Below are 23,291 nucleotides of genomic sequence, written 5' to 3'. Positions count from 1 at the left end.
GCTTCAAGCCGCATCTCCAGAACCTGCCTCTATCCTGGTAGCTCCCCAAACTAATACTGCCTTCCACTTGCCACACCATCACCTGCAGCGATACTACTGCAAGTTATCTGTACTTCTTTAGAGCAAAAGACATCTTTGATACTTGTGAGTTCTCTCCTGCATTTAGCCCTGTACAGCCATCTCTATAATGTAGCCCAATATTTAAAAAATAAAACACTGGAAAATAAAAAGCCCCTCACATTTTCCCATAAAAGTTTGCATGCAGGATAGCACACCATACTCAGTTTGATGGGAATCACTTTGAAGTAACAAGAGTACTGTGGTATCCCTGCACTTCTAATCCAGGATCAATACAAAACACCACCACCTTTCCAGTGACATAAATGCAATCATGCAATCTCACCCATGTATGTGGAACTGCATTCCTCAGACATGGGAAATGTGCACAGCCCAACCAGTGGAGCAGACCACTGAACTACACCAATATATCCTTGCCCACGCTCCCAAAACCTTAGTGCAAGTCCTCTCCCCCAACTCCACCTTGTACCTGCACATTTGGTTGCCAGTAGTAGCTTTACACTCCTGAACAGACCACATGCCACATAAACACAATGCAACAAGCCTATTGCCTGCATTGTGCAAACCTGAAGTATGCATTAGATTCAGTCTGAAGTAAAACTGAAAACTGCTTCACATCTTGCAATTCCTTCCATATTTTCCTTTGTGCCTTCCCAGTACCATTATCTCGAAAGATGAGAAACCTTAACCATTTTTGAGAGAATCAGCCTCTAGTAGTACCCTTTCTTGGAGGTGTAGAAAAGCATCTCATCAAAAAAGAGATCCTAAGCATGTGATTAAACATGTTCCTGACTTCAGACCATCACAGGAACTAGTCTTTACATATTATTACACCAATCTAGCTTAGATGCCTGTAATTCTCAGTGCCCACAGCCTCTTTCCTGGGACTGAACAGGGAGGAGCTTTTCACAACACCTAGAGGAACTTAATTACCTCCTCAACTTTGGGTCCTCTGTCAAATTCAAATAATCTGATCAATGCAGGCTAAAGCTATGAAGGGAGGGTACAGTAGGAGATAGACAAAGAGACAACCGATCAGAGGATTGTTCGTCCATAAGCCTCATTTCCTTCTGAAACCAGACTAAAGAAGTATCTTGAGACAAAAGACTTGTGACAGCTCATCACTTACCTACTCATGTGCCGGAATGCAGTTGGGTAGCACAGTAATTATGGCCTGGAGAATTTAGGGGATTATTTTAAATGATGTGCTTACCCTGGAGCAAAAGCTTTAAAAGGACAAATTGGAAGAAGTCATTATCTCACCCAACCTCTTCCCCTGTTTCCTCCCTCCCCCCTCTTTTTAATTTTAACCTTGATCACAGTCTGCTCCAACAGTGGTGCTTCTCCTTTTGTCTGACACTGTAGTAAAGTTGTAGGGTTGTTTGTGAAATGTGTTGCCATGGAAACTAATGTGTGCTGCCATGGAGATCATGTCAGATCCAGCCTCACATCTTCACTGCTTCCTCAAGAAAAGAGGGAGAGAAGGCAGAGAGAAGAAATTCTTCCTTAAAAACCCAAATGTTTTGAAATTTTAGCAAACTTAACAAGAGAAGTGACAAAAATTGAGGTCAGTTATACTCATCAGTATTTACTATTAATTCACACAGTGCTTTCAAAGATGCTGCTTCTTTTAACAGTGTTCTCAGAACCAGTGTAGTTCAAAGCTTTAAAGTGTTGAGCAACACATATGCAAAGTCTAAGATTCATTTTTAGACTATCTAGGTACCAAAAATCCTTGATCAAGAATTTTTCCAAGTCAAATAATTTCAAGAGCCACAGAAGAAAGGAAAAAACTAATAAATGTAAAAGCTGCATAAAATGTATGTGCTTTAATAAGCTAAATGAATTCATGACATACGTACATGGTCAGATTAAGATCTCAATTAAAGAGACTAAATAACTGAAGTTCATTCTAAAGAAAATAACTTTAAAAATCATCTAGGCATCTTTTTAAAGTCAATGGTGGGTACAAGATCTCACATTCATCTCCCTGCATTTTATAACTCTGATAGTTATTTTTCCCATATTCTTTAAGTGAAAACAGAAGCTATAACTAAAAGTCATGAGTAAATTACTTTAAGTTAATGAGGTATCTTAAATCCTCCCAGTGGCCAAATCCTAAGCATTTAGGCTCCCTGAGCAAAACCCAACTGACACAAACTCTGCTTTAGCCCATTCAAATGAATTTTGAGCAGAGTCTCTCTAATCAGTGTGCATAGTCATCTTGCTTTAAAACTAAAGATATGTCTAAATCTTTCTCAGATCAGGGACAAAGTAAGTTCGCTGGTTCATGAAACGACTTGAATTACTGATAATAAAACCTCAGAATAAGGAAACATATAAATTAATGTTCAAAGACGCATCATGAAGAGCAATCCTTTCCTGAGTTAACCCTGAATCTTGTCAAATAAAACATCTATTATATTTATGCAAGATATATTCCATCTCTGAATCACATCAGTTGTCCACACTTGATGGCTGTGCACCCAGCCCTGACGATTTGCAGCTTTTGTAACACATAACCACAAAGATTTTTGTATTCTTTAAATGCATTTGAGTGCAAACTAAGACAAAAAATTTAAAGTTCAACCAATTTTCTGTTAAAGAAGGGGAAATAAACTCTAAGAGCATGAACAAACGTGTCTCCTTCCACAATCTTATGGACTTCAATTGAAAAAAAAAGGACCTAAGCTCTTGACAAAAGTTTTAGAGCAAGGAAAACTTTGCTGATGCATAAGTCCAAAGGCTTTGTCTGAGAAAAACAGTAGATATCTAAATGCCTGAAACTCATCCTGCTATAACTCCACACAGGAGACCCTCCTCCGAAATCTTGAGGTCTGCATGTTTTCTTGTATGCAAAGGGTATTTCAATGTGCTTTTCACAAAACTAGATATCTTATCAACATTTTTATACTTAGCGTTAGCATACAGGCAGAAAACCTGACAAATCAAGTTGTGAGGCACATAACATTATTTTCAGAGTCCCATCAAGAAACAAACTGAATACAGCAGCTAAACTGTACTGTACAAAACAAGAAGGAGGACTAGTAGAAGCCTTCCACAACTATGCAGCGATAAAATAACTTGCAGTAAATAATGTGTCTTTTAGATGGAATGACATTCAGTAAATGAAGTATATTTTAGATGAGAATAAATTTTAGGATTCATAGATTCAGCCCAAAAAAGTCTCTTAAAAATACACCTTAAAAATGGATTAATATCCTTCATTGCTCCTGCTCTCTGAAAACAGCTGGGATCTAACATCCACCTTGACTGGGACAAGCTGAAGCCCTGCAAAACATTCATAGTAAGACGATCTGATTCACTGAGATGCTACAACTTAAATTCTGTTTCTTTCTCACACATCTAATTTCTCACTATAAACAATTACCTAGAAAACACTGTAGACTTCTCATCCGTAAAGATTTTTTTTTCCCTCACATGCACAATACAGGAAAAAACAGACTATAAACCTACAGTAATTTCATTTTAACCACACCATGAATAAACTAAAGTTTATGCTAAATATTGGATTCTACTTTCTTTCTATCTCATGCATTTGAGGAAAGGCTCCTTCATACTTCGAGGACAGGTTGAGGAAGTTGAGCCTTAAGAAGAGACAACTGAGAGGGGACCTTATCAATGTCTGTAAGTACCTGAAGGGAGGGTGTCTGGAGGATGGAGCCAGGCTCTGCTCAGTGGTGCCAGCCAATACGATGAGAGGCAATGGGCAAAAACTGATCTACAGGGAATTCCACCAGAACACAAGCAAGAACTTTACTGTGCAGGTGACTGAGCACTGAAAAAGTTGCCCAGAGAGGCTGTAGAGTCTCCCTTACCAGAAATATTCAAAAGCTGCCTGGACTGTGATTCTGTGATTTGACTATAAATGCATAAGTTATTAGGGGAAAAAGAGAATCTGTTCATCTGCAGTGTTCCTTCTACTTCGGTGCAATCTAAATATTACAGAAAATATTAAAGGTAATAATGCCAAGTACTCTTTCTAGTACTCTTTTCTACTGCACAGATCTCAGGACCAGCTGACACGCTGTGCACCTGGAGGATTTATTAACTTTCTGGATCTTGCAATGGTCCCCAGGGAGAGGGGGGGAAAAAAGCACAACTGATTGTTTATTCCCTTGGCATTGAATTTATACAGTCTTACTATTTAGGCTTCAGGAAGGTTCAAGATTTACCAGCTATTTCTCCAGAACATAGAGGTAAACTCAGAGCCTACCTCAGAGACTATAAAGTCTAGACAAAGAAGGATAAACCTGGACTACAATCCCTCTTGCAGGCATTTACTCTGATGAGAGATCCCACAGTTTTTGTGGCTCAGGAAAAAGCACAAATACTTTATACCTTGACTTTATTTAAAGTTTTTTTTATACAGCCTCACACAACATTCTTTTAAGAAAGTTTGGAAAACATGATCTAGATAAAGTTCATTCAGGCTGAATACTGAATGAACCAGCATGAAATACCAGCAGTTATGACTGGTTCCACATAAATGATTAACAGAGACCTGGATGAATTCTGTGGGCTAGTGCTGCTACATTTTTAAGCAGATGATAAGAAAGAGTCAATTATTAAATCTGTAGACCAAACGGAACAAAGAAAGACCACAAATGTGAAGGACAGGTTTCAAATCCAATATTATTGAGGCAAACTGCATAAATTGGAAAAAACAGGAAAGAAATAAAGCCATACACACTGCATAAACACAGTAAGGAGAACTTCAAGTCAGTTGTCGTAGTTTAATTCCAGCCAGTAACCAAGAACCATGCAGCCACTCGGTCACTCCCCCCTCAGTGGGATCGGGGAGAGAATCAGAAGGAGTAAAAGCTGGAAAACTCACGGGTTGAGATAAAGACAGTTTAATAAGGAAAGCAGAAGCTGCGCACACAAGCAAAGCAAGGAATTAATTCACTGCTTTCCATGGGCCAGCAGGTGTTCAGCCATCTCCAGGACAGCAGGGCTCCATCATGTGCAACAGTTACTTTGGGAAGACAAATGCCATCACTCCTAAAGTCCACTCTTACCTTCTTCCCCTAGCTCTGCGTACTGAGCATGTTATGGGATATCCCTGTGGTTCTTTGCAGTCAGCTGTCCTAGCTGTGTCCCTTTCCAGCACCTTGTGGGCCCCTAGCCTCCTCACTGGCATGGTGGTACAAGAAGCAGGAAAGGCCCTGAGGCTGTGCACACACTGCTCAGCAATAACTAAAATATCTCTGTATTATCAACCCTGCTTTCAGCACAAATCCAAAATATAGTCCCACACTAGCTACTGTGAAGAATATTAACTGTACCCCAGCCAAAACCAGCATACCAGGTCAGAGTCCTCAGAGAGAATCCATTGGTAAGAGGGGATGACAATCTGAACATGAATCAGAGTCAAGCTATTGAGCACAAGGCAAACAAGCTGGCTGGAACAGACAAACAGGACTGTGCCCCACAAAACACATGGAGTTATCCTTACACTCTGCTGAGCATCAGCAAAGCTTCAACTGCAGTACGACACCCTTGCCTGGGTGCTGCATTTAAAGAAACAGATCAGCCAACTGGAGCAAGTCCAAAGAGTCACATAAAAGATGAAAATTCAGGAAAACTCAACCCATAGAGATATACATACAATTGGGCCTAGTTAGCAAAAATGTGGAAAAAAGATGGGAAATGGAGTGGTTAGAATGGTGCAAGTGACACCATTCAGTATTTAAGATGCTACTGTGAAGAAGAAAGAATATTTTCTCTTGTGCCCACGATGGATGGAACTGATTACACCATAGCAAGAGTCAGTTCAGACATTATGAAAAACTTATGAAAAACTTCTAAAAATAAAGAGAGCAGCACAGGTATAATGTTGCAAATGCAAGGAAAATGTTACTTTCTAGTAAAAGACAGTGGGAGAGGTACTATATCTGTAAGCAAAGGGATGTCTTCAAGAGGTCACTATTCCATTTTATCAAGTAGGTACTTTAAACATCATTTCTAACTGAAAGATAAAAAAAAAAGTCAGGTAAAATGACTGCTTATGATGACAATCTGCTTTCTTTCAACTGAGGAACATATGGTAACGAAGTAACTGAATGTGGCAATGGGTTTCTTTTTTCAGCAGGCATTTTCTATTATTTGCATACTTTTAGTAAATCTCAACAAGCTATGACAGTTGTTCCAATTGCTTGTCAAATTCTCCTATTTTCATTGGCACTAAAAGACAAATGAGACAAAAGCAATGACAGATACCCTCCTCACCATATGAGGAGGGGGAGAAAAATTGCATACACAAGCCATCCATTAGTTTAATGCAAAGGAGATTACAGAAGCAGTAGTCACTCAAGAGCAAAAGGATAAGTGATGTTCTCACAAGCTATTACACTAATGGTGAGAGCAAGGGAATGCCTCTGTAATTGCCAGAGAGCAGGCTGAGAGAGACCTCTGGGGATTCAGACAGTGCACGGGGCACAGGAGAAACCGCTCAGCACTAGCACAGGGATGACTGCTGACTTACAAAATCACACATGTTATTTCTGACATCAGACCCATCCTTGCCGCCTTTACTTGTTAAATGTCAGTCCCTGGCTTGTTCTAGACCTCATGAGTTAAATGTATTTCAAGTAGGGGAGTAAAGGTTCAAGTGTTAAGTCCCCTACACTCCCTCCTCCTCAGTTCATTTGCTTTTTCCACAGTTTCCTGATTCAATCCTCATCTGTGAATCCAGAGACAATCCTCTGGCAAGAGCAGATTGTAGATGCACTCCCCCCCAGTGCACAGCTCTGAGCTCTAAAAATCGTGGTCACACCAAGGGAAGAAGTGAGCTGCTTCCTTTTCATGCCTCTAGTAGACCTGGCCCAACAGACAGAGTTTTTGCTTCTTCCTTCCTATCTGTCATCCCCTATGTCTCTACCCCTCAGCTGACCTTCTGCCAACCAGTTAACTGCCCCTGCATTTCCAGGGTCCAGTCAGTGCCAAACTGTTTCTGGCCAGCACACATGAAAAATTAACCACATTGATTAAAAGGAACACAAACCTGCTGAAACCTCAGCAAACTTACCCACTGCACTCCAGGTACAACTTCACAGGAGGCCTGCACGGCTGATGCCATGCACCAGACAGCAGCTTTTAGCCAGTGAAGGTTGAAAACAATTGTTGTCTCTGAACTGCAGGCGACTCATTAATATGAAGTCCAAGTGAGGCCGAGCAGAGACCCATGTGTGGCCACATGCCACGACCAGCCCTGATTCCCAGAACTTGCAAGCCATTTCACAGACTAGATGTGCTCCCTGCAGTACTGACCTTAATGAATCAGACAGTTAAACACTGCTTTAAGCCACTTTGAGCATCATATCTCACAGGCTTGGTACAATGTGCAAGCTCTTACTGATGGGCACACACTGCTAACAAATGTCTCCCTCATCTACTGGCTTTTTGGCAGTCCACAATAGGTCACTCTTAATGCAATTTTATATTCTTAATTAAATCTTCCCTGAGGTATCATCACAGAGTATTATTTCCCTTTGATTCCTTTACTCAATATTTCAGAGTAGAGAGAGTCTCGCCCTGTTTTCATGGGCTTGAAAGTTTCTCCCTTGATTAACCCTCAGAGAAGATGAGAGGATTTTTCTTTTTAAGTGAGCAACATTCACATTTGTTAAATAAACAACATATAAAAGGCCATGTAACAAGGCTTAGGAGAATGTAAAGGAAAACATAGCCAAGTTTTTTTTTAAAAAATCAATACAAAGAAATTGTAGTTTCTTGCTATCTCAAACTAACAGAGTAGTTTGTTTGCAATAGGGGAGAAAGACCTCCAAATCTAACTGCTTTCTAGTGAGAGCAGCACTTTAGTGAGTTTAAGAAAAATCAAGGCTTTTTTCCCAATGTATATCTGTAGTAACAGGGTCAAGGAAAAAAATCTCAGCTCTCCCTTCCAGAAGTAAATCTCCAACCTGCACATACTGAAAACCTTGAACCCTGTAAGCACATTCTGATCTCATACAAGAAAGTCTCCAAATCAAAAGCCTTGAAAATTCCCCCACTGGCAAAGAGTCCATCTCCTGATTTTTCAGTACTTATGGACAGAATTATTGGCTGGATATGCGATTACCCTTTACACTTTTCAAAAAGTACACTGCTCTACATAGTTATGTGCAGGTGATTATGAATCAACCATTACTGCTTGTGACACCTTCCACTGAACATAATAATATGTAGCCCCTCTGCTAAAGCAAAACTCCACTCTGAAGGAAGACAGACACAAACAACCTTAGCAACATACACTTAAAGAAAATGCTAATATGAACTACTACAGAAATAGTGACCAGAAATTCCAGTCCTCTATTGCTACAGACAACCCTGCAGCAGATGTAAGGTGAGATTTACATCATCCAGTTCTATAACTGTTTTGCTTAAATTTGCATTGAGGCTTTCTTGAGAGAGAGAGACAGGAAAGTACAACTTACCTTAAAATACAGAATAGTTCATCCCAAGCCCCTCTCCCCACTGCAAAGAATCCAGTTATTCCATTGGTACAGGAGGGCTCAATTCTAGACAGCCAAAGTAAGGTGACATTTATTTAATACAACAGAGGAAGAAAGATCCTCAGAACACCCACTAAAAAGTACAGGACCCTCAACACCCTGTAAGAGCCATAACAATCCCAATAAGCAACTTGTGCATGAAAATCCCAACAGAACTAATTGAATTCTTCTGCATTTTGGAAGATTTAATTAAATCACCCACTAATAAGGCAAAGTCAAAAATATCAGGGACATCAGAAGCAATTGTCTCACAAATGCCTAATATAAGAAAATTCCATGAAATGCAAGAGTAGCACTGAACTGCAATTTATCCAGTGTCTGTATACGAAAATCCCAATATTGATGATAAAAGAAAATGCATAGCAGTGGTTCACAGATATTATTGAAATAGATATTTTGTAGGAGTAAGTATTTGGGAAGGATCTGAAGGAAGAAAGTAATAAACTACTCAGGCAGTCTATTACCACTGGCTCGATGAGTACAGAAAACAGCATGAAGAGGTCTGCCATACCGATGGCAGAAATTAAGTACTTCAGTCATGTTAATTATCTAGCAAAAGAAGGGACAGAGGGCACAAGAATGGGTATCTAAGAATCAGCAGTATTTAGCAGATCCATAAAGATAAAAATAAGATAAATAGGCAAAAAAATTGATCTCAGATTCAAATAAAATGAAACAGACTAGAAAAATGCCCTCAACAGCAATTTTTAACTTGCATAAAGCTGATGAGGTTAAGATTACAATAGAAAAGGATAAAATGACCAAATCATGGGCAAAGATTTTTGGCGACAGATGTGAACAGAAAATTACATCCATTAATAATGTGAGAACAGAGATGAATTTTATCTAATAAAAAAATCAAATAGTAAGACTAAGCCCATGAGCAAAATATTGATGGTGGAAGGAGACAAAGGAGAGAAAAGGATCCCATACAAGAAATTGAAATGTATCCAGACAAGATAGCAGTGAAATACAACTGCACAAAATACACAGAGCTACAACAAGAGATGCAAAAGTGCACATTAGGGGTTGGAGTTAGAAGACAATTAGTCTGGGAGTACTGCAAAAGGAGTATCTGAAAAACAGGGGTGTATTTTATAATGGTGACAAATCAGGAGTGGAAAGGTATACAGGTACCAAAGATGAAGGCAGAAGAAAAGATTGACAGAAGATTCAGGGAAGGATAAAAGAAAGCATAGGGAAGATATGACAGAGGTCCACAGACTCAAGAGTGGAAAAGAGAGCAGAGGATTATTCAGTTTCTCTTTCAATACCGGAAGAAGGGGCATCAAGAGAAAGCAGGAGTCAGGTTCACAACATACTAAAGGAAATGATTCTTAATGCAACAGCTAGCTGAGCTGGGAAATTCATTTTCAAACATAATACAAGTGTAGATAGGTTCAAAGGAAAGCAGAGGTGATTTCATGGAGCAGATCTCTGTTGAAAGGTACTAAATCCACAGAAACACAAACAGTTACAAAAGTTCCTGAGCAGAAAATGGTTGAGGTCAGGGTAAAGAAATAATAAAGAAAAATTATTTTTCTCACAGTAGACAAAAATCCCTGCAAAATGCCAATTCCATTGCCCCAGTAAGTCCAGACCAAAGATTTTTTACCCTTAGGTCTTCACATCTGTTCACAGTCCACACAGGTGACTACTGTCACAAACACAGACAGCACGAATTGACAGTTCCACAAGAAGAAACACCTTGCCTTCCTCTCACTCCTTATTCCCAGTCTTTGCTGGGTGTTTGCTTGCATTGACATAAGCCTTCATGGATCAGTCAAGTAGACCTGATTCTGGGTTAAAACCACACAGCATAAAATAAATAACAGGTTACCTCTAACCCAGGTCACTGCCCTGACACAGCTCTCCAGGCAGGCACACAAATGCATGTCCTGACCCAAAAAAATTACTAACATGCAGGAAAGAGTGGCTAGAGAAGCAGAAGGATGCACTGGAATTATTTAGCCTGGAGAAGAAAAGTCTGAAGGGGAATCTTATCAATATGCATAAATAGTTGGTAGGATGGAGCGAGGCAAACTGAGCAAGGCTCTTCACAGTGGTGACCAGTGATAGGACCAGAGGCAATGGGCACAGACTGAAATACAGAAAATTCCCTTTAATTATAGGAAAAAACCCCAAACTTTAACTACAAGAAGAAAAACTGCAAGGCCTGAAGAATGCCTTGTTACATAGATAATTGAATGGTAAATATGACATGACATTTCTATGGAAGTTCACATCCCTGCTAGAAGAGCATTTTATATTTGAAGATTTAGGGTCCATAAAGTGAAAATGGCTAAGTATTGGTGCAAAAATAAGAAGATCCCAATACGACTGAAACCAGGAGGGCCCAAACAGTAGCACTATGCTTAGTTTGCACTGGATGCTTGAAAGCTCAAACATAGGCTCTAACAGCTATAAAAATGGTGTTAGTGAGGTGGGAGAAAGTAGAGATAATGAGAAGAAAAAAAGATTTCTCCCAGCAGTGTCAGGAGGGGAAAAAAAGGAAACTTGCTAAAGTAACATTTGAATCTAAACAGGGAAAACTGAACTAAAAAAGGGAGCAGGGATTCGATTCAAAGTGATCCTGTCAAGCCAAAAAGTAATTGTGTATGTTTGGGGAGGGGAGTTCCCTCACTGATGTGCTTTTGTTTTCCAGTGCACAAGTGTTAGAAAATTGCAAGCTGAGAAACCTCTATGGTCTCTGTCCCACATAACGCAGTGAGTATTTCCACAGTTATTTTAAGACTTCATGGGCCAAATGCATCCCCAGTGCAAGATCAGTGACTTAAATGAACTTGGCGTACCAAAGAGATCAGCCCCAGGCTTCCAAGAAGTAAATACAATAGTACCACACTGTAATGATGATGTGTACTGGAAACAGCAGGTAGTTTTTAAGAAATGGTTGTGTTAAGAAATGGCAGAGTAGGTCAAATCTCGTTCTCTGCACTGTGGGAAATGGAAGCATTTTGAAGTTTTCCTTACAGCTGAAGCATAACAACAACCACCACCTTGCCACACCTCCATCTCTGATCTCTCCCAACTGGATCTGATCATTAAACAAGGCTGCAGGGCTCCAGGTCCTCTGAACAGCTGCCAGCTGCATTACAAACATTCTCATGAGGAATATTTTGATTCTGTTTAAAACAGCTTTTTTTTTTTTTTTTGACAGAAAACTGTTCCACTGGCAAATCTTCATGCAGCTCCACTATTTAATATGTCTCCCCTCCTCCCACACATGCATGCACCAGAGCTACTTCAAGAAGATAAATTTGCTGCATGTTCGCAGTGCATTGGGTTTGCTCCTACCCAGTTCACCTGTCTTCACCAGGAGCGAGAGACTCCGAGGAAAGAAGTAATCAAAACAAGGCTGATTTAATGTCTACACGTAAATGACATGTATTCCCAAAAAACATATGCAAGCAAAAATATATGGAGTTTTAGGGGGTTTTTTTAAGAGGCTTCCAAGCCTCAGGGTGGCTCACATGGTGACAAATTCAGTTCTTTACTCAAGCTGCCAGCTTTCTGAAAATGAACATCATAATTATATCACCAATCTTGATCAACAACTGAAGATGCACTTGTGATTTGTGGGTGTCTCTAGTTTCCAGCAAACAGTCCACCAGTGCTGCACACATCTGCGCAATACTTGCGCCTCCATCTCTTCCCTGTGACTCAGCATTCAGCAGGGCTGCCAAGGACTGGTCTGAGCTCCTGAACCACACCTGAAGCCTGGCAGGACAGCACTGCAGGGACATGAACCACAGCAAGAGGAGGAACATCACACTCAGTTAGTGGTCTCTGAGGAAGTCTGCTCAATGCCAACCCTCTCTATTCTAAAATAGGACTTTTTTTTCTCTCCACAGCAATCACATAAAGATGGTTCGCTAGATGGAAGATCTGCTACCTCCAGCAGATGCAGAATTTTCCTGCTGGCTTAAGCTCAAAAAGTTTTTTACCTCCTGCTTCCTTTAAAAAGTGGCTGGGGAACAAACAACTACAAAAACAACTACCCTAAAAGCTATGGGAGGGAGCTAACTTTTTATTATTTATTTATCATGAACTGCAATGTTAACTATGCTCCTCTAATGAGAAATCCTCAATTGGCATGAAGTTCAGCTGAGACCTCTTCATCTACAAAGTCGCCCTCCTGCTCTACCAGCTATCAGAAACCATGGTCAAAGAATCAAGGGAAGCGATTATGGAAAGACAATGGTTTTGGCTGAGTGCTGCAGCTGGAAAGCATTTTTCAATAATCGCTCACCTTTGTCTTTGCACTTTTAAACTTAGAGGTGAGCCCAATGTCCTTCTAAGCTCTAAACCTAGGTTCTGTGAGGCTCGAAGAACTGGTTACCACATATTATCTGCAGCTTATAATAGCTCTGACCAAATTATATCAGTACCCTATTACATGGGAATTTGTATTTGAAAGCTTTCATATTCACCATTAGCTACCAGGATTCATTTGAAAAAACTACTGCATAAAACAAGGCAAACAAACATGCAAATTCCCATTGGACTCATCACTGAGGCATGAATAATAACAGTTCAGAAGACTTAGACTGAACATATATATTTTGGGTCAGATCAAAAGAATGGGATTTATGCAAAATTAATCGTTCAAGTTGAAAATGGTACTCACTGTCACTCATCCCTGCTTTCAACACAACAGGATTCAGGGAAACAGTGTTCTGCTCCTCTGCAAACCAGAAACACCAGTTTTGACAATCTACTTGCTTCTCCGCCTACAAAACACAGGAACCAGCTCCTGGCAAAGGAACAGAAACTCCCCCTCTACCCATTAAAGCAGAATTATGCTCCCTCTTGCTCTCTGGCTCAATGAATCTTCAAATCTTCCATGTAGAACACAATGACTTTGGCCAGATCGGTGTAAAGCATGTCCCACACTTACACACACTTAAGAGGATCTGCCTGCCTGTTAGGGCACGTTCCTGGAAAGTCACAGATCTAGGTCTGATCTAAATCAGGTGCAAGAGAAATAATAACACCCCTTTCTGGAGAGGAGAGCTCCCTCCCTGAGCACCAGGCCCTACCCAACACACCAGTTTTGGAGTTCCTGCTTTTGAGGACCTGCCTCCTTTCAGGCACTGTTAACCAGCTTCCACCTAGCCCAGGGCACAAGCACGCTGAGGGGGTAGAGATGCAGCAAGCCACTTTTGCCTGCACTACACGGGAAATAAAAACTGTGGGGAGCACAGAGCAGAAATCCTATTGGTGCCTGCACATAACCCAGTTGTTCGCAGCCGACACAAGATAATCTGTTATGCTTTTCTTTTTGGTGCAGTGCTGCATGAAACATGGCTATAGGGTCCTGGATATAAGCTAGTAAGCTCACAATATGCCATGTAAACTTAGCAGCTTAGATCTTCATTTGCTTAAGGCCCTCTTATTACTTTTCATTTTAGCATGTGGGTGTCCCCTCTTGAGGTCCCACGGGGATTATTTGGATTAGCAACGCTGCAGTTGTATCCTTTTTGGTCCAGGTAGCTAAAGCAGATGAACAGGGTTTTTCACTGAGTTATTAGAAGTCCATCAAGTAGACTGATCTCCTGTCCATCTCTCAGACCTATTGCGAGGAGGTCACAAGTCAGCCAAACACATTATTTACAATGACCCTTCCAGAGCTGCTACATAACACAGTGTTAAATCAGTAGACTCCTCCTCAAACATCCTATGTCATGTGTTGCCCTTGCTGAGCCAGCTTGACAGCCCAACTCATGCAAACCCTGAGTCTGCTACCACTACCATGCACCAGCTTTCCTAAGGTGTGTTGTCTCCCTAAGGTCAGCGGGACTCCCTCAGCAAGAAACATCACGCGTGCACACCCAGAGCTGGCAGAATTAGGTTGGGAAAAAATAGGTCAAACCAGGCATATATTTAACTTGGAGTCCAGAATCATATTTTACCAACAAATAATTCATACACACACACACACTAAATTGACATTTGAGAACCATTAGAAAATAATTCTAATATGAACTAGGCAGTCAAGATATTTTACAGAAGCAGAGGCTCTACCAGGAACACTTTTATTCCCACTCCAAACAGAGGTTTAAACATACAACCTCTACCCTACAGCCCTATATCATCCTTTTACTGTAATCAAGCAACTCCTATCTGTACTATCTTTTGGGGAGTTGTTTCTTACTCATTTTCAACCAGAGCCTTAAACATTTTTTAGCGTTTCTTTTAAAGATGGTGATGGTGCAGGGTCGAGACAACCCTACGGGGAACCTGATCCGAGCCACTACCCCTATTCCAAACTTCAAAAAGTCACCTTCGCAGACAGATTCAGGCAGACAAACAAGGAAAGGAAAGGGGACACGAGGGTAGTCTGCCTCTTTCTAGAAGTTCTGTGGCAACTTCCCTGGGCTTGTGATGATCTTCCAAACTGGACAAGACAATACAGCTGACATCTCAAAAAAGTTACCATATGGCTCCAACATGCAAGTCGAATAGCTTCTCCTTAGATTCCATTTCTAGAAGACGCTATCTGCTTCCACCCTTCTCACCTCTACACAAACCTCAGTAGCTCACTTGGCAAGCTGAACACATAGAAGGGCACAGAACACTTTGCTACAGTTTTGCTGCATTTCCTACTCGTGATTTTGTTCCCACATCCCAAACTTTTTCATTCCCTCCCCAGCAACAGTAAAACCTAATTTGTAAATTGCCTTAAGCATTTCATGATAAGCAAGTACCCTCTCTGCACCTGCTCCCACATTATACACAGTTGAGTGCAAAAGATACTGATATTTAAGAATTCAGAGACTTACAATTAGGTGATACATGTTTTTAATTAGAAATGCCCTAATATAATTGCTCAAATACAGACACTAAGGTTCTAGTCTACATCATGTTATTGGGTATGAGAATTAGTCTGAGTTATTAAAACATGTTTTAATTGTCTGAGACATAAAATTGCATGGCCCACAGTATCTGTGTAGCAAACTGCATTGCAAAGAACAACAGTACTTTGCAATCGCTCAGTTCTTGTGGAGTGAGAAGGTTGAAGGAGGAGAATAGACTATCAAAGAGAGGGAATCTTTGAAAATCTGCTAGGAGGATTCTTTGAGAGTGACAGTTCTGGGAAGCATGAAAGAATAATACAAAGTCAAATTTCAAGAGTGGATAATGGTTCTTACTCCAGCATGCAGTTTCCTGGCCAATATAAGAAATTCTACCTTTAGTCAGGTGGGAAATCTTATTCTTTAATGAGAGCTTTGCTTATATAAAAAAATGGGTAATTTCACACACAAAGTAAAATCCTTAAGGAACATTAAGAAGTGGAAACAAAAAGAAAGGTAACTCAGGCAGCCTAACTCTTATAAGCCACTACAATGAGGGGTCTTGGAAAGGAGTTCTACCACAGGACCAGGTGTTTTTCTGTTGGAATCCTGTTCCAGCCTAAGAAGCGGAGAAGAAAATATAGTTCAGCCCATTAGTTCTTAATACCTGGTCTGAGTAGTAATTCCTATGGCTGTTTCTGCTTTAGCCTGCTGCTAGAGTAATGAGAAAGAGATGTCAGTGCTTCATGCTGGCACAGGAAACAGCCAGCTTCCCTATGACACTCAGCTCTATGAAAAAAAACAATAAAAAAAAATCACGAGGCTACACAGCATTGCCCTTCATCAAGAAAAGTTCCAAAAAACTTTAGAAGAAGCACTGTTCATTTTTAAACCAAAGTGGTTGACTCAATAACACTTTATCTCAGCATCGTGTCTCTCCTATGACTCAGGTACATATATAGTATTTCTGAATCATGGTATTGACCTCACATTGACCACCATTTGAGAGCACAGTGCAGTCAAATCAAGCAACTTAAAAGTTCATGGGAAGATCTTACTCCTAATCTCTATGCAACTTCCTGTAACCAAGGCAGGAAACAATCTAATGGCTAATAGGCCTTCCACGAGTATTGAACAGTGTCATCTTGGAAACATGTGTTCTGACTCCAAGATTCAACATTTCATCTGCTTACTCCCCTTTTCATATTAAGCACATAGCAACTAAACTTTGCTATTTAAATCAAGATGCTGCCTCAGAGACTAAATCTGTGCTTTTCTTTGTCTTCTTCAGGCAACCAAGCAATTGAACACAAGACATATCTTGTCAAAGAAACAGTATATATATATTTTCATATTAAAATCCTAGGGCGTCTCACATAGCTTTATTTTTTTTAATACATCATTAAAGACAATTGACAAATAACCTAACACTTGATGGATGTTCTTCATTAAAATGCGGATTCTGAGTTTAAATTTTCCTGAGGCTGCAGATGTAGGAATAAGACAATATCTCCTACTATCACTCTTGACAGCGCCAAAACAAAAGCAGCAAGTTGCCCAGCTTGGGACATCAGGTGATCCTACACATTCCACTAGTTTTTCAAGCCCTTGTAAGTATGCCCACAGATGCCCAGGCGGGTAGCTTCCAATGCTTCAGGAACTGCCTTACAACAGGCACACAGTTCACAAGCAAAGCTGGATTATCCCCAACTACACTGCTTCTTCCCTAGTTCAGCAAAGTCTGTACAACGTGCAACATACATTCTGCCTGAGAGAGACTTTGGCAGGATAGATTGTTTCAGGAAGGAAGAAAAGTCACAGCAACACTTGAGATCTAGAGAACAGCTCCTTGATTGTCTCCATACTACCAGCACTCTTGCATTTCACCAGCATACAGTGAAGACTGAGTTGTTTGACCATCTCATCAAGCTTTTCTCCCCTCTCTTGCTCTCCTTTTATCCCTTAGGAAAAGCAATTTCCTGCTCCACCTTTTCTGCTTACACGTTTCGCAGGAGTATCCACCAGTCCTCCTCTCCGCAAAAAGTGGGTAGCACAACATCAGATCTTCCCAAGCTTTCTTTAAGAAAACAGGTGTGCTGAACCACGCATTTCAGGACCTGAGGAACCTGATTCTGTAATTGAAGTTGCACATGGCAACATTTTCCTATGATACAGAAAAATTAATTATACCACATGACATATTTCAGTCCTGGTGCTCAAGAGTTCATTAACAAAACTACTTTAAAAGGTGCTAATAGAAACAAATGCCTTTAACATCACAGACTTCCCAGATGATTCCTGCTATGGAGATGGATGACAAATCACTCTGTCAGTCATCTTTAAATTCCATATTGACTACATTGAAGCAATTAGCCATTTATTTTTAGAGCATGTTCCATTTTAAACACAAGTGATTCAGTCCAAGAGACATTCTATACTGCACCACTATTTCATGGGTTAACAACTCTCAATTTAAATGGATTTTAATTCTGGGAGAAATACTTGCCTTTTTTCTTTTGCTTCCAGACATTGGTTAGGAATTTTAATTTGGGCTTCAAACCAAACAAATGTTAGTGTTCTGCAAGCATCTGCAGAGAAATATAAAAATATCTGGAAAGTGTGAAAGAGAGAGCCTGTTTTGCTAAATGAAACCTCAGCGTAGGTCTCAATAATAGGCTTTCTGACTGCTGTGCACACGCTCTCTCCCACAGACCTTCTGCTCTGCAGCAAGGGAACGCTGCCTGTGCTGCTGCGTCCTCAGAGAACTTTGCAATACAATGGAGAGTAGCGATTCCCTGGGGAACACAGCTGATCACTAGCTTCGATATTTCAAACACAACCACCAGGATTTCCCCCTTTTTTTAAGATCTAAAAGGAACAGCTTGCCATATCACTCCACCCCAACCCCCAAGCCATCTCAAGGTTTATCTGCATTGTAGGCAATGTTCTGGACAAAAGGATGAGGGGCTGGAATCAAGCTTAGGCTGCTTCTAAGTGGAAAAGGAGGGTGAGATTATGAAGTGGAAAGTTGGGGAAAGGAGAGCCCTGAGGAGCTGTTGGTGGATTCTATTGCTGCTATCACTGGAGGGGGAGGACAAATGGGAGCTGCAACAGGTACTGCAGCAAGGGAATTCCACTCCAGGCTCAGCTGCTGCCCTGCTTCAACCCAACTCCTCCTTCTTGCCAAAGCAAAAGCAGGCCATGGGGCCACAGTCAGCCTCTTGCACATAGCAGTCTGATTCCCAGGACAGCAGACTATTTTGCCTGTAGTTTGGACCAGTCTTACCGGTCCATATTCCACAAACATCTGAGATGAGGACACCCTCTTGCCAAGGGACAGTCCCAGCACCTCCTAAGGAACCCTGCCTGAAAAACCTACACCTCTTACTTCAGAGCTAACGATGGGTTACCCTAGCCAGGCATAGCTGATCAAAAAAGTCCAAGACTGACTCACAAGCCCATTATACAGCTGCCTAGTCACCATTCATTAAACTGTAAGGAAAATGACCCTGGGTTCCCCGCATCAAAGAAATTTGCCATTTCTTCTTAATTAACTCTAAGCATCTTGCTGGCCTCAAATCTCATCTAGAAACATCAGCTGGAGTAGGTGGTATCCCATCTTGCTGTTTGCTACTGGCCGTACTTTCATTTTTCTTGAGTTGCATGACCCCCACCCTTCTGAGATTACCAGTAGAAAACAAAATATTTCTGTGTTTTAGGACAAATGCGTAAGTACATAAGATCTAGTCTATTCTAAACTTTATTAGAACTAATGGTCATGATATCTCAGGCCAACAGAAATATATTTCTAAGGAATTAAACCAAAACCCTGCAGTATTTGCCACTCAGCCATTGCAGAATCACAACAGCACATGAAATGTTACAAGGGAAATGGGTAAAAAAAGCCTTAAACAGAAGCAAAACTGACTCATCTCCTTATTGCCAAAACCGAGAAAGCTGCTGAGCGTAAACAAACAACAGACATCCTGAAGAAAAGGGGGCGTCACAATTCCTTTTCCTGCTAATAGGCAGATACACAAACCCGTATGAGCAGGATCATCCCCCAGCTACTTCAAGCCAATCTGATGGAAACAGCCAACGCTACAGCAACGTTCCTGGCAGCACAGGTGCCACCGGAGGCCGGGGAGCATCTGAGGTGATGGTGACTCCCAGTGCAATCACAGGATCACAGCTGTATATGCTGGAAAGCTGTGGCAGCTGCAGGTACAATCCATTCGTGGAAGCCACACGTACACGCAGACACCCAGGGAAACTGTTTGGGGTGCTATTCACAAAGACGCAACTTCGGCTTAGGCTGGCAAGCATCCCTTCTGCAGAACAGGAGGGAGGGCAAGCCAGAGCACTTCTATAAGGCTCGAGTTCTCCTCCCTGTCTCTAGAGGCCCACAAAGGCTGTGATCTATACATGCTGAAGCCAGGCCTCCTAAGTTTGGAGGAAACTACACAGGTAAAGACTTAGGACCACAGAGACATTTTGAAAGATCAAAAGTCGCTGTGAAGACAAGTTACATTCTCTGGCAAAGTCTATCATCACAAAGAAACTTCAGAATAATTGCCGGTTTTAGTTACTAAAAGCCTTTCTGTTTGAACTTTACAATATGGTTAACTGGAAGGGAAATAGGAGGTTGTTTTGATGGAATTTTTTTTTAAAAGCAGTTTTCAGAGTTGAAACCACAGGGCAACCTTAATGCCTGCATCCACAAGACAGATCCAACAGCTTTAAAACATAGACAATCTAACCTCTTTGTTAGAACATCTCCTGGCCCAACACCAACTGTTCAACACCATCACTCTTGCAACTTGAATTGCAGTATTTCAAAAAGCTGCTAATAAAGTAAATTTTGCTTGTACTATTTATTCAAGTCATTGCATCGTTTGTAAGAAGACTGTTCAAAAGGAGACAGGGAGCAGGATTTATCACTACCTCGAATGAACACTAATTAGCATCAAACAGCATGTGTAAAACTCCATGAAGCTTCGCAGAGATTATCTCACAATGGCAAAGAATGCTAGATCACATGCCATGTACATGAAACACAAAGCCACTGAAAGATTGCACCTTAGTAACAAGTCTTAGCCATTTATTTATTGGAACACAATAAGTACCATATTATTTACTAGAATGCATTTAAAATACTGAGCATATGAATTTGGGATCAATTCTTTGGGATGTTCTGAGCAAGTGTACACAGTTTGCTTTCAGATAAATCACCGTCACATTTAGATATTGACAGTTACTGATAAAGTCACTGAGTGCATCAGTTCATGCTCTGGCCTGCTCTGATTTCAAATGAGTAAGCTGACAAGAAAGAGCTGATTGATACCAAAAGTTTAGAAGTCCAAAGCTCAGGTCACATTAAGTCAGAAACACATTAGCGACTGTATCACACAAGTGACAAAATATGCCATCCACCCCTGACTCACATGCTGCTCGCTGCTCACAAATACTGCCCATCTGACCAACCACTCTGTTCTAACTCCTTGCTCACCCTCCTGAAACAAACAAGTAAGTGGACCCCTCATTTCCTCTGTAAGAACAGATACTCTTTTCCCCTGTACTAGACTGAGACTACATTGACAGGATGAGTGTTGTGTTGGCTGTGTGCTGCTTCTTACATCTACTTCCAGCATGAAAATCAACATTGCACCTGTGTTGTCCAAATGGGCGTGCACTTCAAAGACAGACAGAAAAGAAACAGAGAGAGCAGCCAGGATACATACTGTACTCCACTTCTTCATAAAACACACACTCCACTTCTTCATAAAACACACATACTATGCAGAGAAATGATAATCCCTTCTTAGTGGAAAATCCAAATTTCCAAAATGAATCCCCTAGCCAAAATGAATTACTGTAATAACTACAATCCTCGCATGAGCACTAATCAGAAAGGCGCAGCTGACCACCTGCTATGTGGCACCACTGGCACAGCAGCACCCTGCCCCTAATTCCTGCCATATCCAGACAGGGTTGGGTACCCCACAAAATGAGAAGGTAGTGCTGGTAAACACAGGGACAGGAGCACAGCCTGACTGACTGTTGTACAGTCTCACTACGCACTTCTGCTGAGTGCAGCATAAAAAAAAAAAAAAAAAGAGGCACTACTGCAGCTCCAAACAGCAGGATGCAAAAATCTAAACCCAGGCCAAGTAATTTCTTCTGCAACTACAGAGAAACACACGGGAAACGATGCAAGAAAGAAAAAAACGAATTGTACTGCCTGTGTCAGTATAAACCCATTATCTATGCAGGCTGCAAATTGAGAAACGCAGCATTTGACAATGCTACGGGCGAGGGCAATGTTCTTAACATACTTAAGTTATTTTATTTAATTGCTAACAAAAATGCAGTTACATAATAACACAAGGTAATAACCAAAATATGAAGTCACAAGATTGGCTTACAGCAACAGAACAGGGGGGGAAAAGGCAGTTCGTGCTTTAAATTTTGCTGCATTGTCAAGGAGCCAAGAACCAGACCTGGGGGCTTCTGCTTTTACAAGGAAGGGACGTAACCACCGAAAATTCAGCGCGGGACTCTTCATCACCGCCTGCGCGCATCCATATCCCCCAAATGATGTCAATCCCCGCCAGCACGTCGCTCATCATAATTCTACACTATTTGCTCGCTAGTGGAATTCAGACGACAGGCCGACGGCTCAGCCCGTAACCCACCGGGGCCCATCTGCTCCTTGGAGAGCGACTCCCCCCACCCGCGGCAGCGCTCAGGGACACGGACGGGGGTCCCATCCCGCACAGACCTCCGAGGCACAAAGGCGGCACCCGCAGCCGGGCGCGGATGACAGCGCACACCCACGACCCGCCACCGCATCCCGCCGGCCGGGCGGGGGCTGCCCGCCCCGGGAAGGGCCTTTCCCGGCGGCGAGGCCGCTGCCAGCCCCATCCCGCCTCGCACTTTTCGGCCGGGAGGCGACGCCACCTGCCTCCCCCTTCCCCCCCGGCCCCACCACCCTCACCCGGGGCCGGGCGGCAGCAGCCCCTCGTACCTGGACAATGCCGGCCTGGGCACAGCTCATGCTCCTCCGGCGAGGGCAGCTCTCACATCCCACACGTGCCTGTCAGCCGGCAGGGAGGGAGGGCGGGCGGGGTGCCGCCGTGTCAGCCCCCGCCGAGCCGCACCATAGTCCAGCACCGGCTGATACGCCCGCAGCACCGCCGAGCTCCCTCCTCCTCCTCCTCCGCCCCGCCAGCCTCCTCCCACCTCACCGCCTGTCGCTGGGTACCGGCCGCCTGGAGCCACCCACACGCCGCGGCGGGCGCCCGGCAGCACCGCCCGGCCCCGCCCGCCCCTCAGCGCTCCTCCCTCCCTCTTCTCTCTCTCTCGCTGTCCCTCCCGCCCGGCACGGCGGTGCCCCAGGCCGCCCAGATACGGTGCCCACCCGCGTGTCGCCCGCTCGCTCTTCTCACCCTCTCTTCTCCCGCACAGCATCCCAGCTCTCCTCGGGGGAATACAGCACACAACTTGGCTCATCCCGCATCGGGCATAGAGGCAGGGGGGGGGAAAATCAACCTGTTTTCCTCCTTGCCCCTTGAACTCGGGGCTCTCGTCCTCACACCACCACCTCACCAGTGCCGGAGCCTCCGGGGTGATCATTAAAGCCTTTTCCCTACTCACCTAAAGAAAAGACTGGGGGAGCACTACTGCTCGAGCAGCTGTCCTGGGGAACATGCAGTCTTCACCACGCTCATTTCCAGCCTCTCCTCATAGACAGGGCTTTATGACTTGCACCCCTGGACAAAGAAAATCACAGTACCACAGCTGCAAAAAGTTTCAAAAGGCGGTTCAGGATGGGGGCAGGGGTGCCATACACTCATTTCTC

General features: G+C 42.4%; 1 protein-coding gene across 9 annotated transcripts in view; it reads right to left on the bottom strand.

The window, feature by feature from the left end:
- HECW1 (HECT, C2 and WW domain containing E3 ubiquitin protein ligase 1) overlaps nucleotides 1–22,651 on the bottom strand; it is a 267,082-nt gene extending 244,431 nt beyond the window's left edge. For 8 of the 9 annotated variants that reach the window (XR_001876166.1, XM_017823131.1, XM_017823109.1 and 5 more), the window contains exon 1: nucleotides 22,458–22,651. Coding sequence is in view for 6 of the 9 variants with exons in the window: in XM_017823109.1 (XP_017678598.1) it covers nucleotides 22,458–22,487 (30 nt within the window). In the remaining 3 variants the exon portion in view is untranslated. Of the gene's footprint in view, nucleotides 1–8,537; nucleotides 8,559–22,457 lie in introns of those variants that run through there. The other variant, XM_017823159.1, reaches the window with a different exon arrangement.
- Nucleotides 22,652–23,291: the final 640 nt, after the last annotated feature.

Source organism: Lepidothrix coronata, unplaced genomic scaffold, assembly GCF_001604755.1.
Source record: "Lepidothrix coronata isolate B3197 unplaced genomic scaffold, Lepidothrix_coronata-1.0 Scaffold3, whole genome shotgun sequence".
NCBI classification, from domain to species: Eukaryota; Metazoa; Chordata; class Aves; order Passeriformes; family Pipridae; genus Lepidothrix; species Lepidothrix coronata.
Note: the sequence above shows the minus strand (reverse complement) of the source record. Positions and strands in the feature narration are given on the sequence as shown.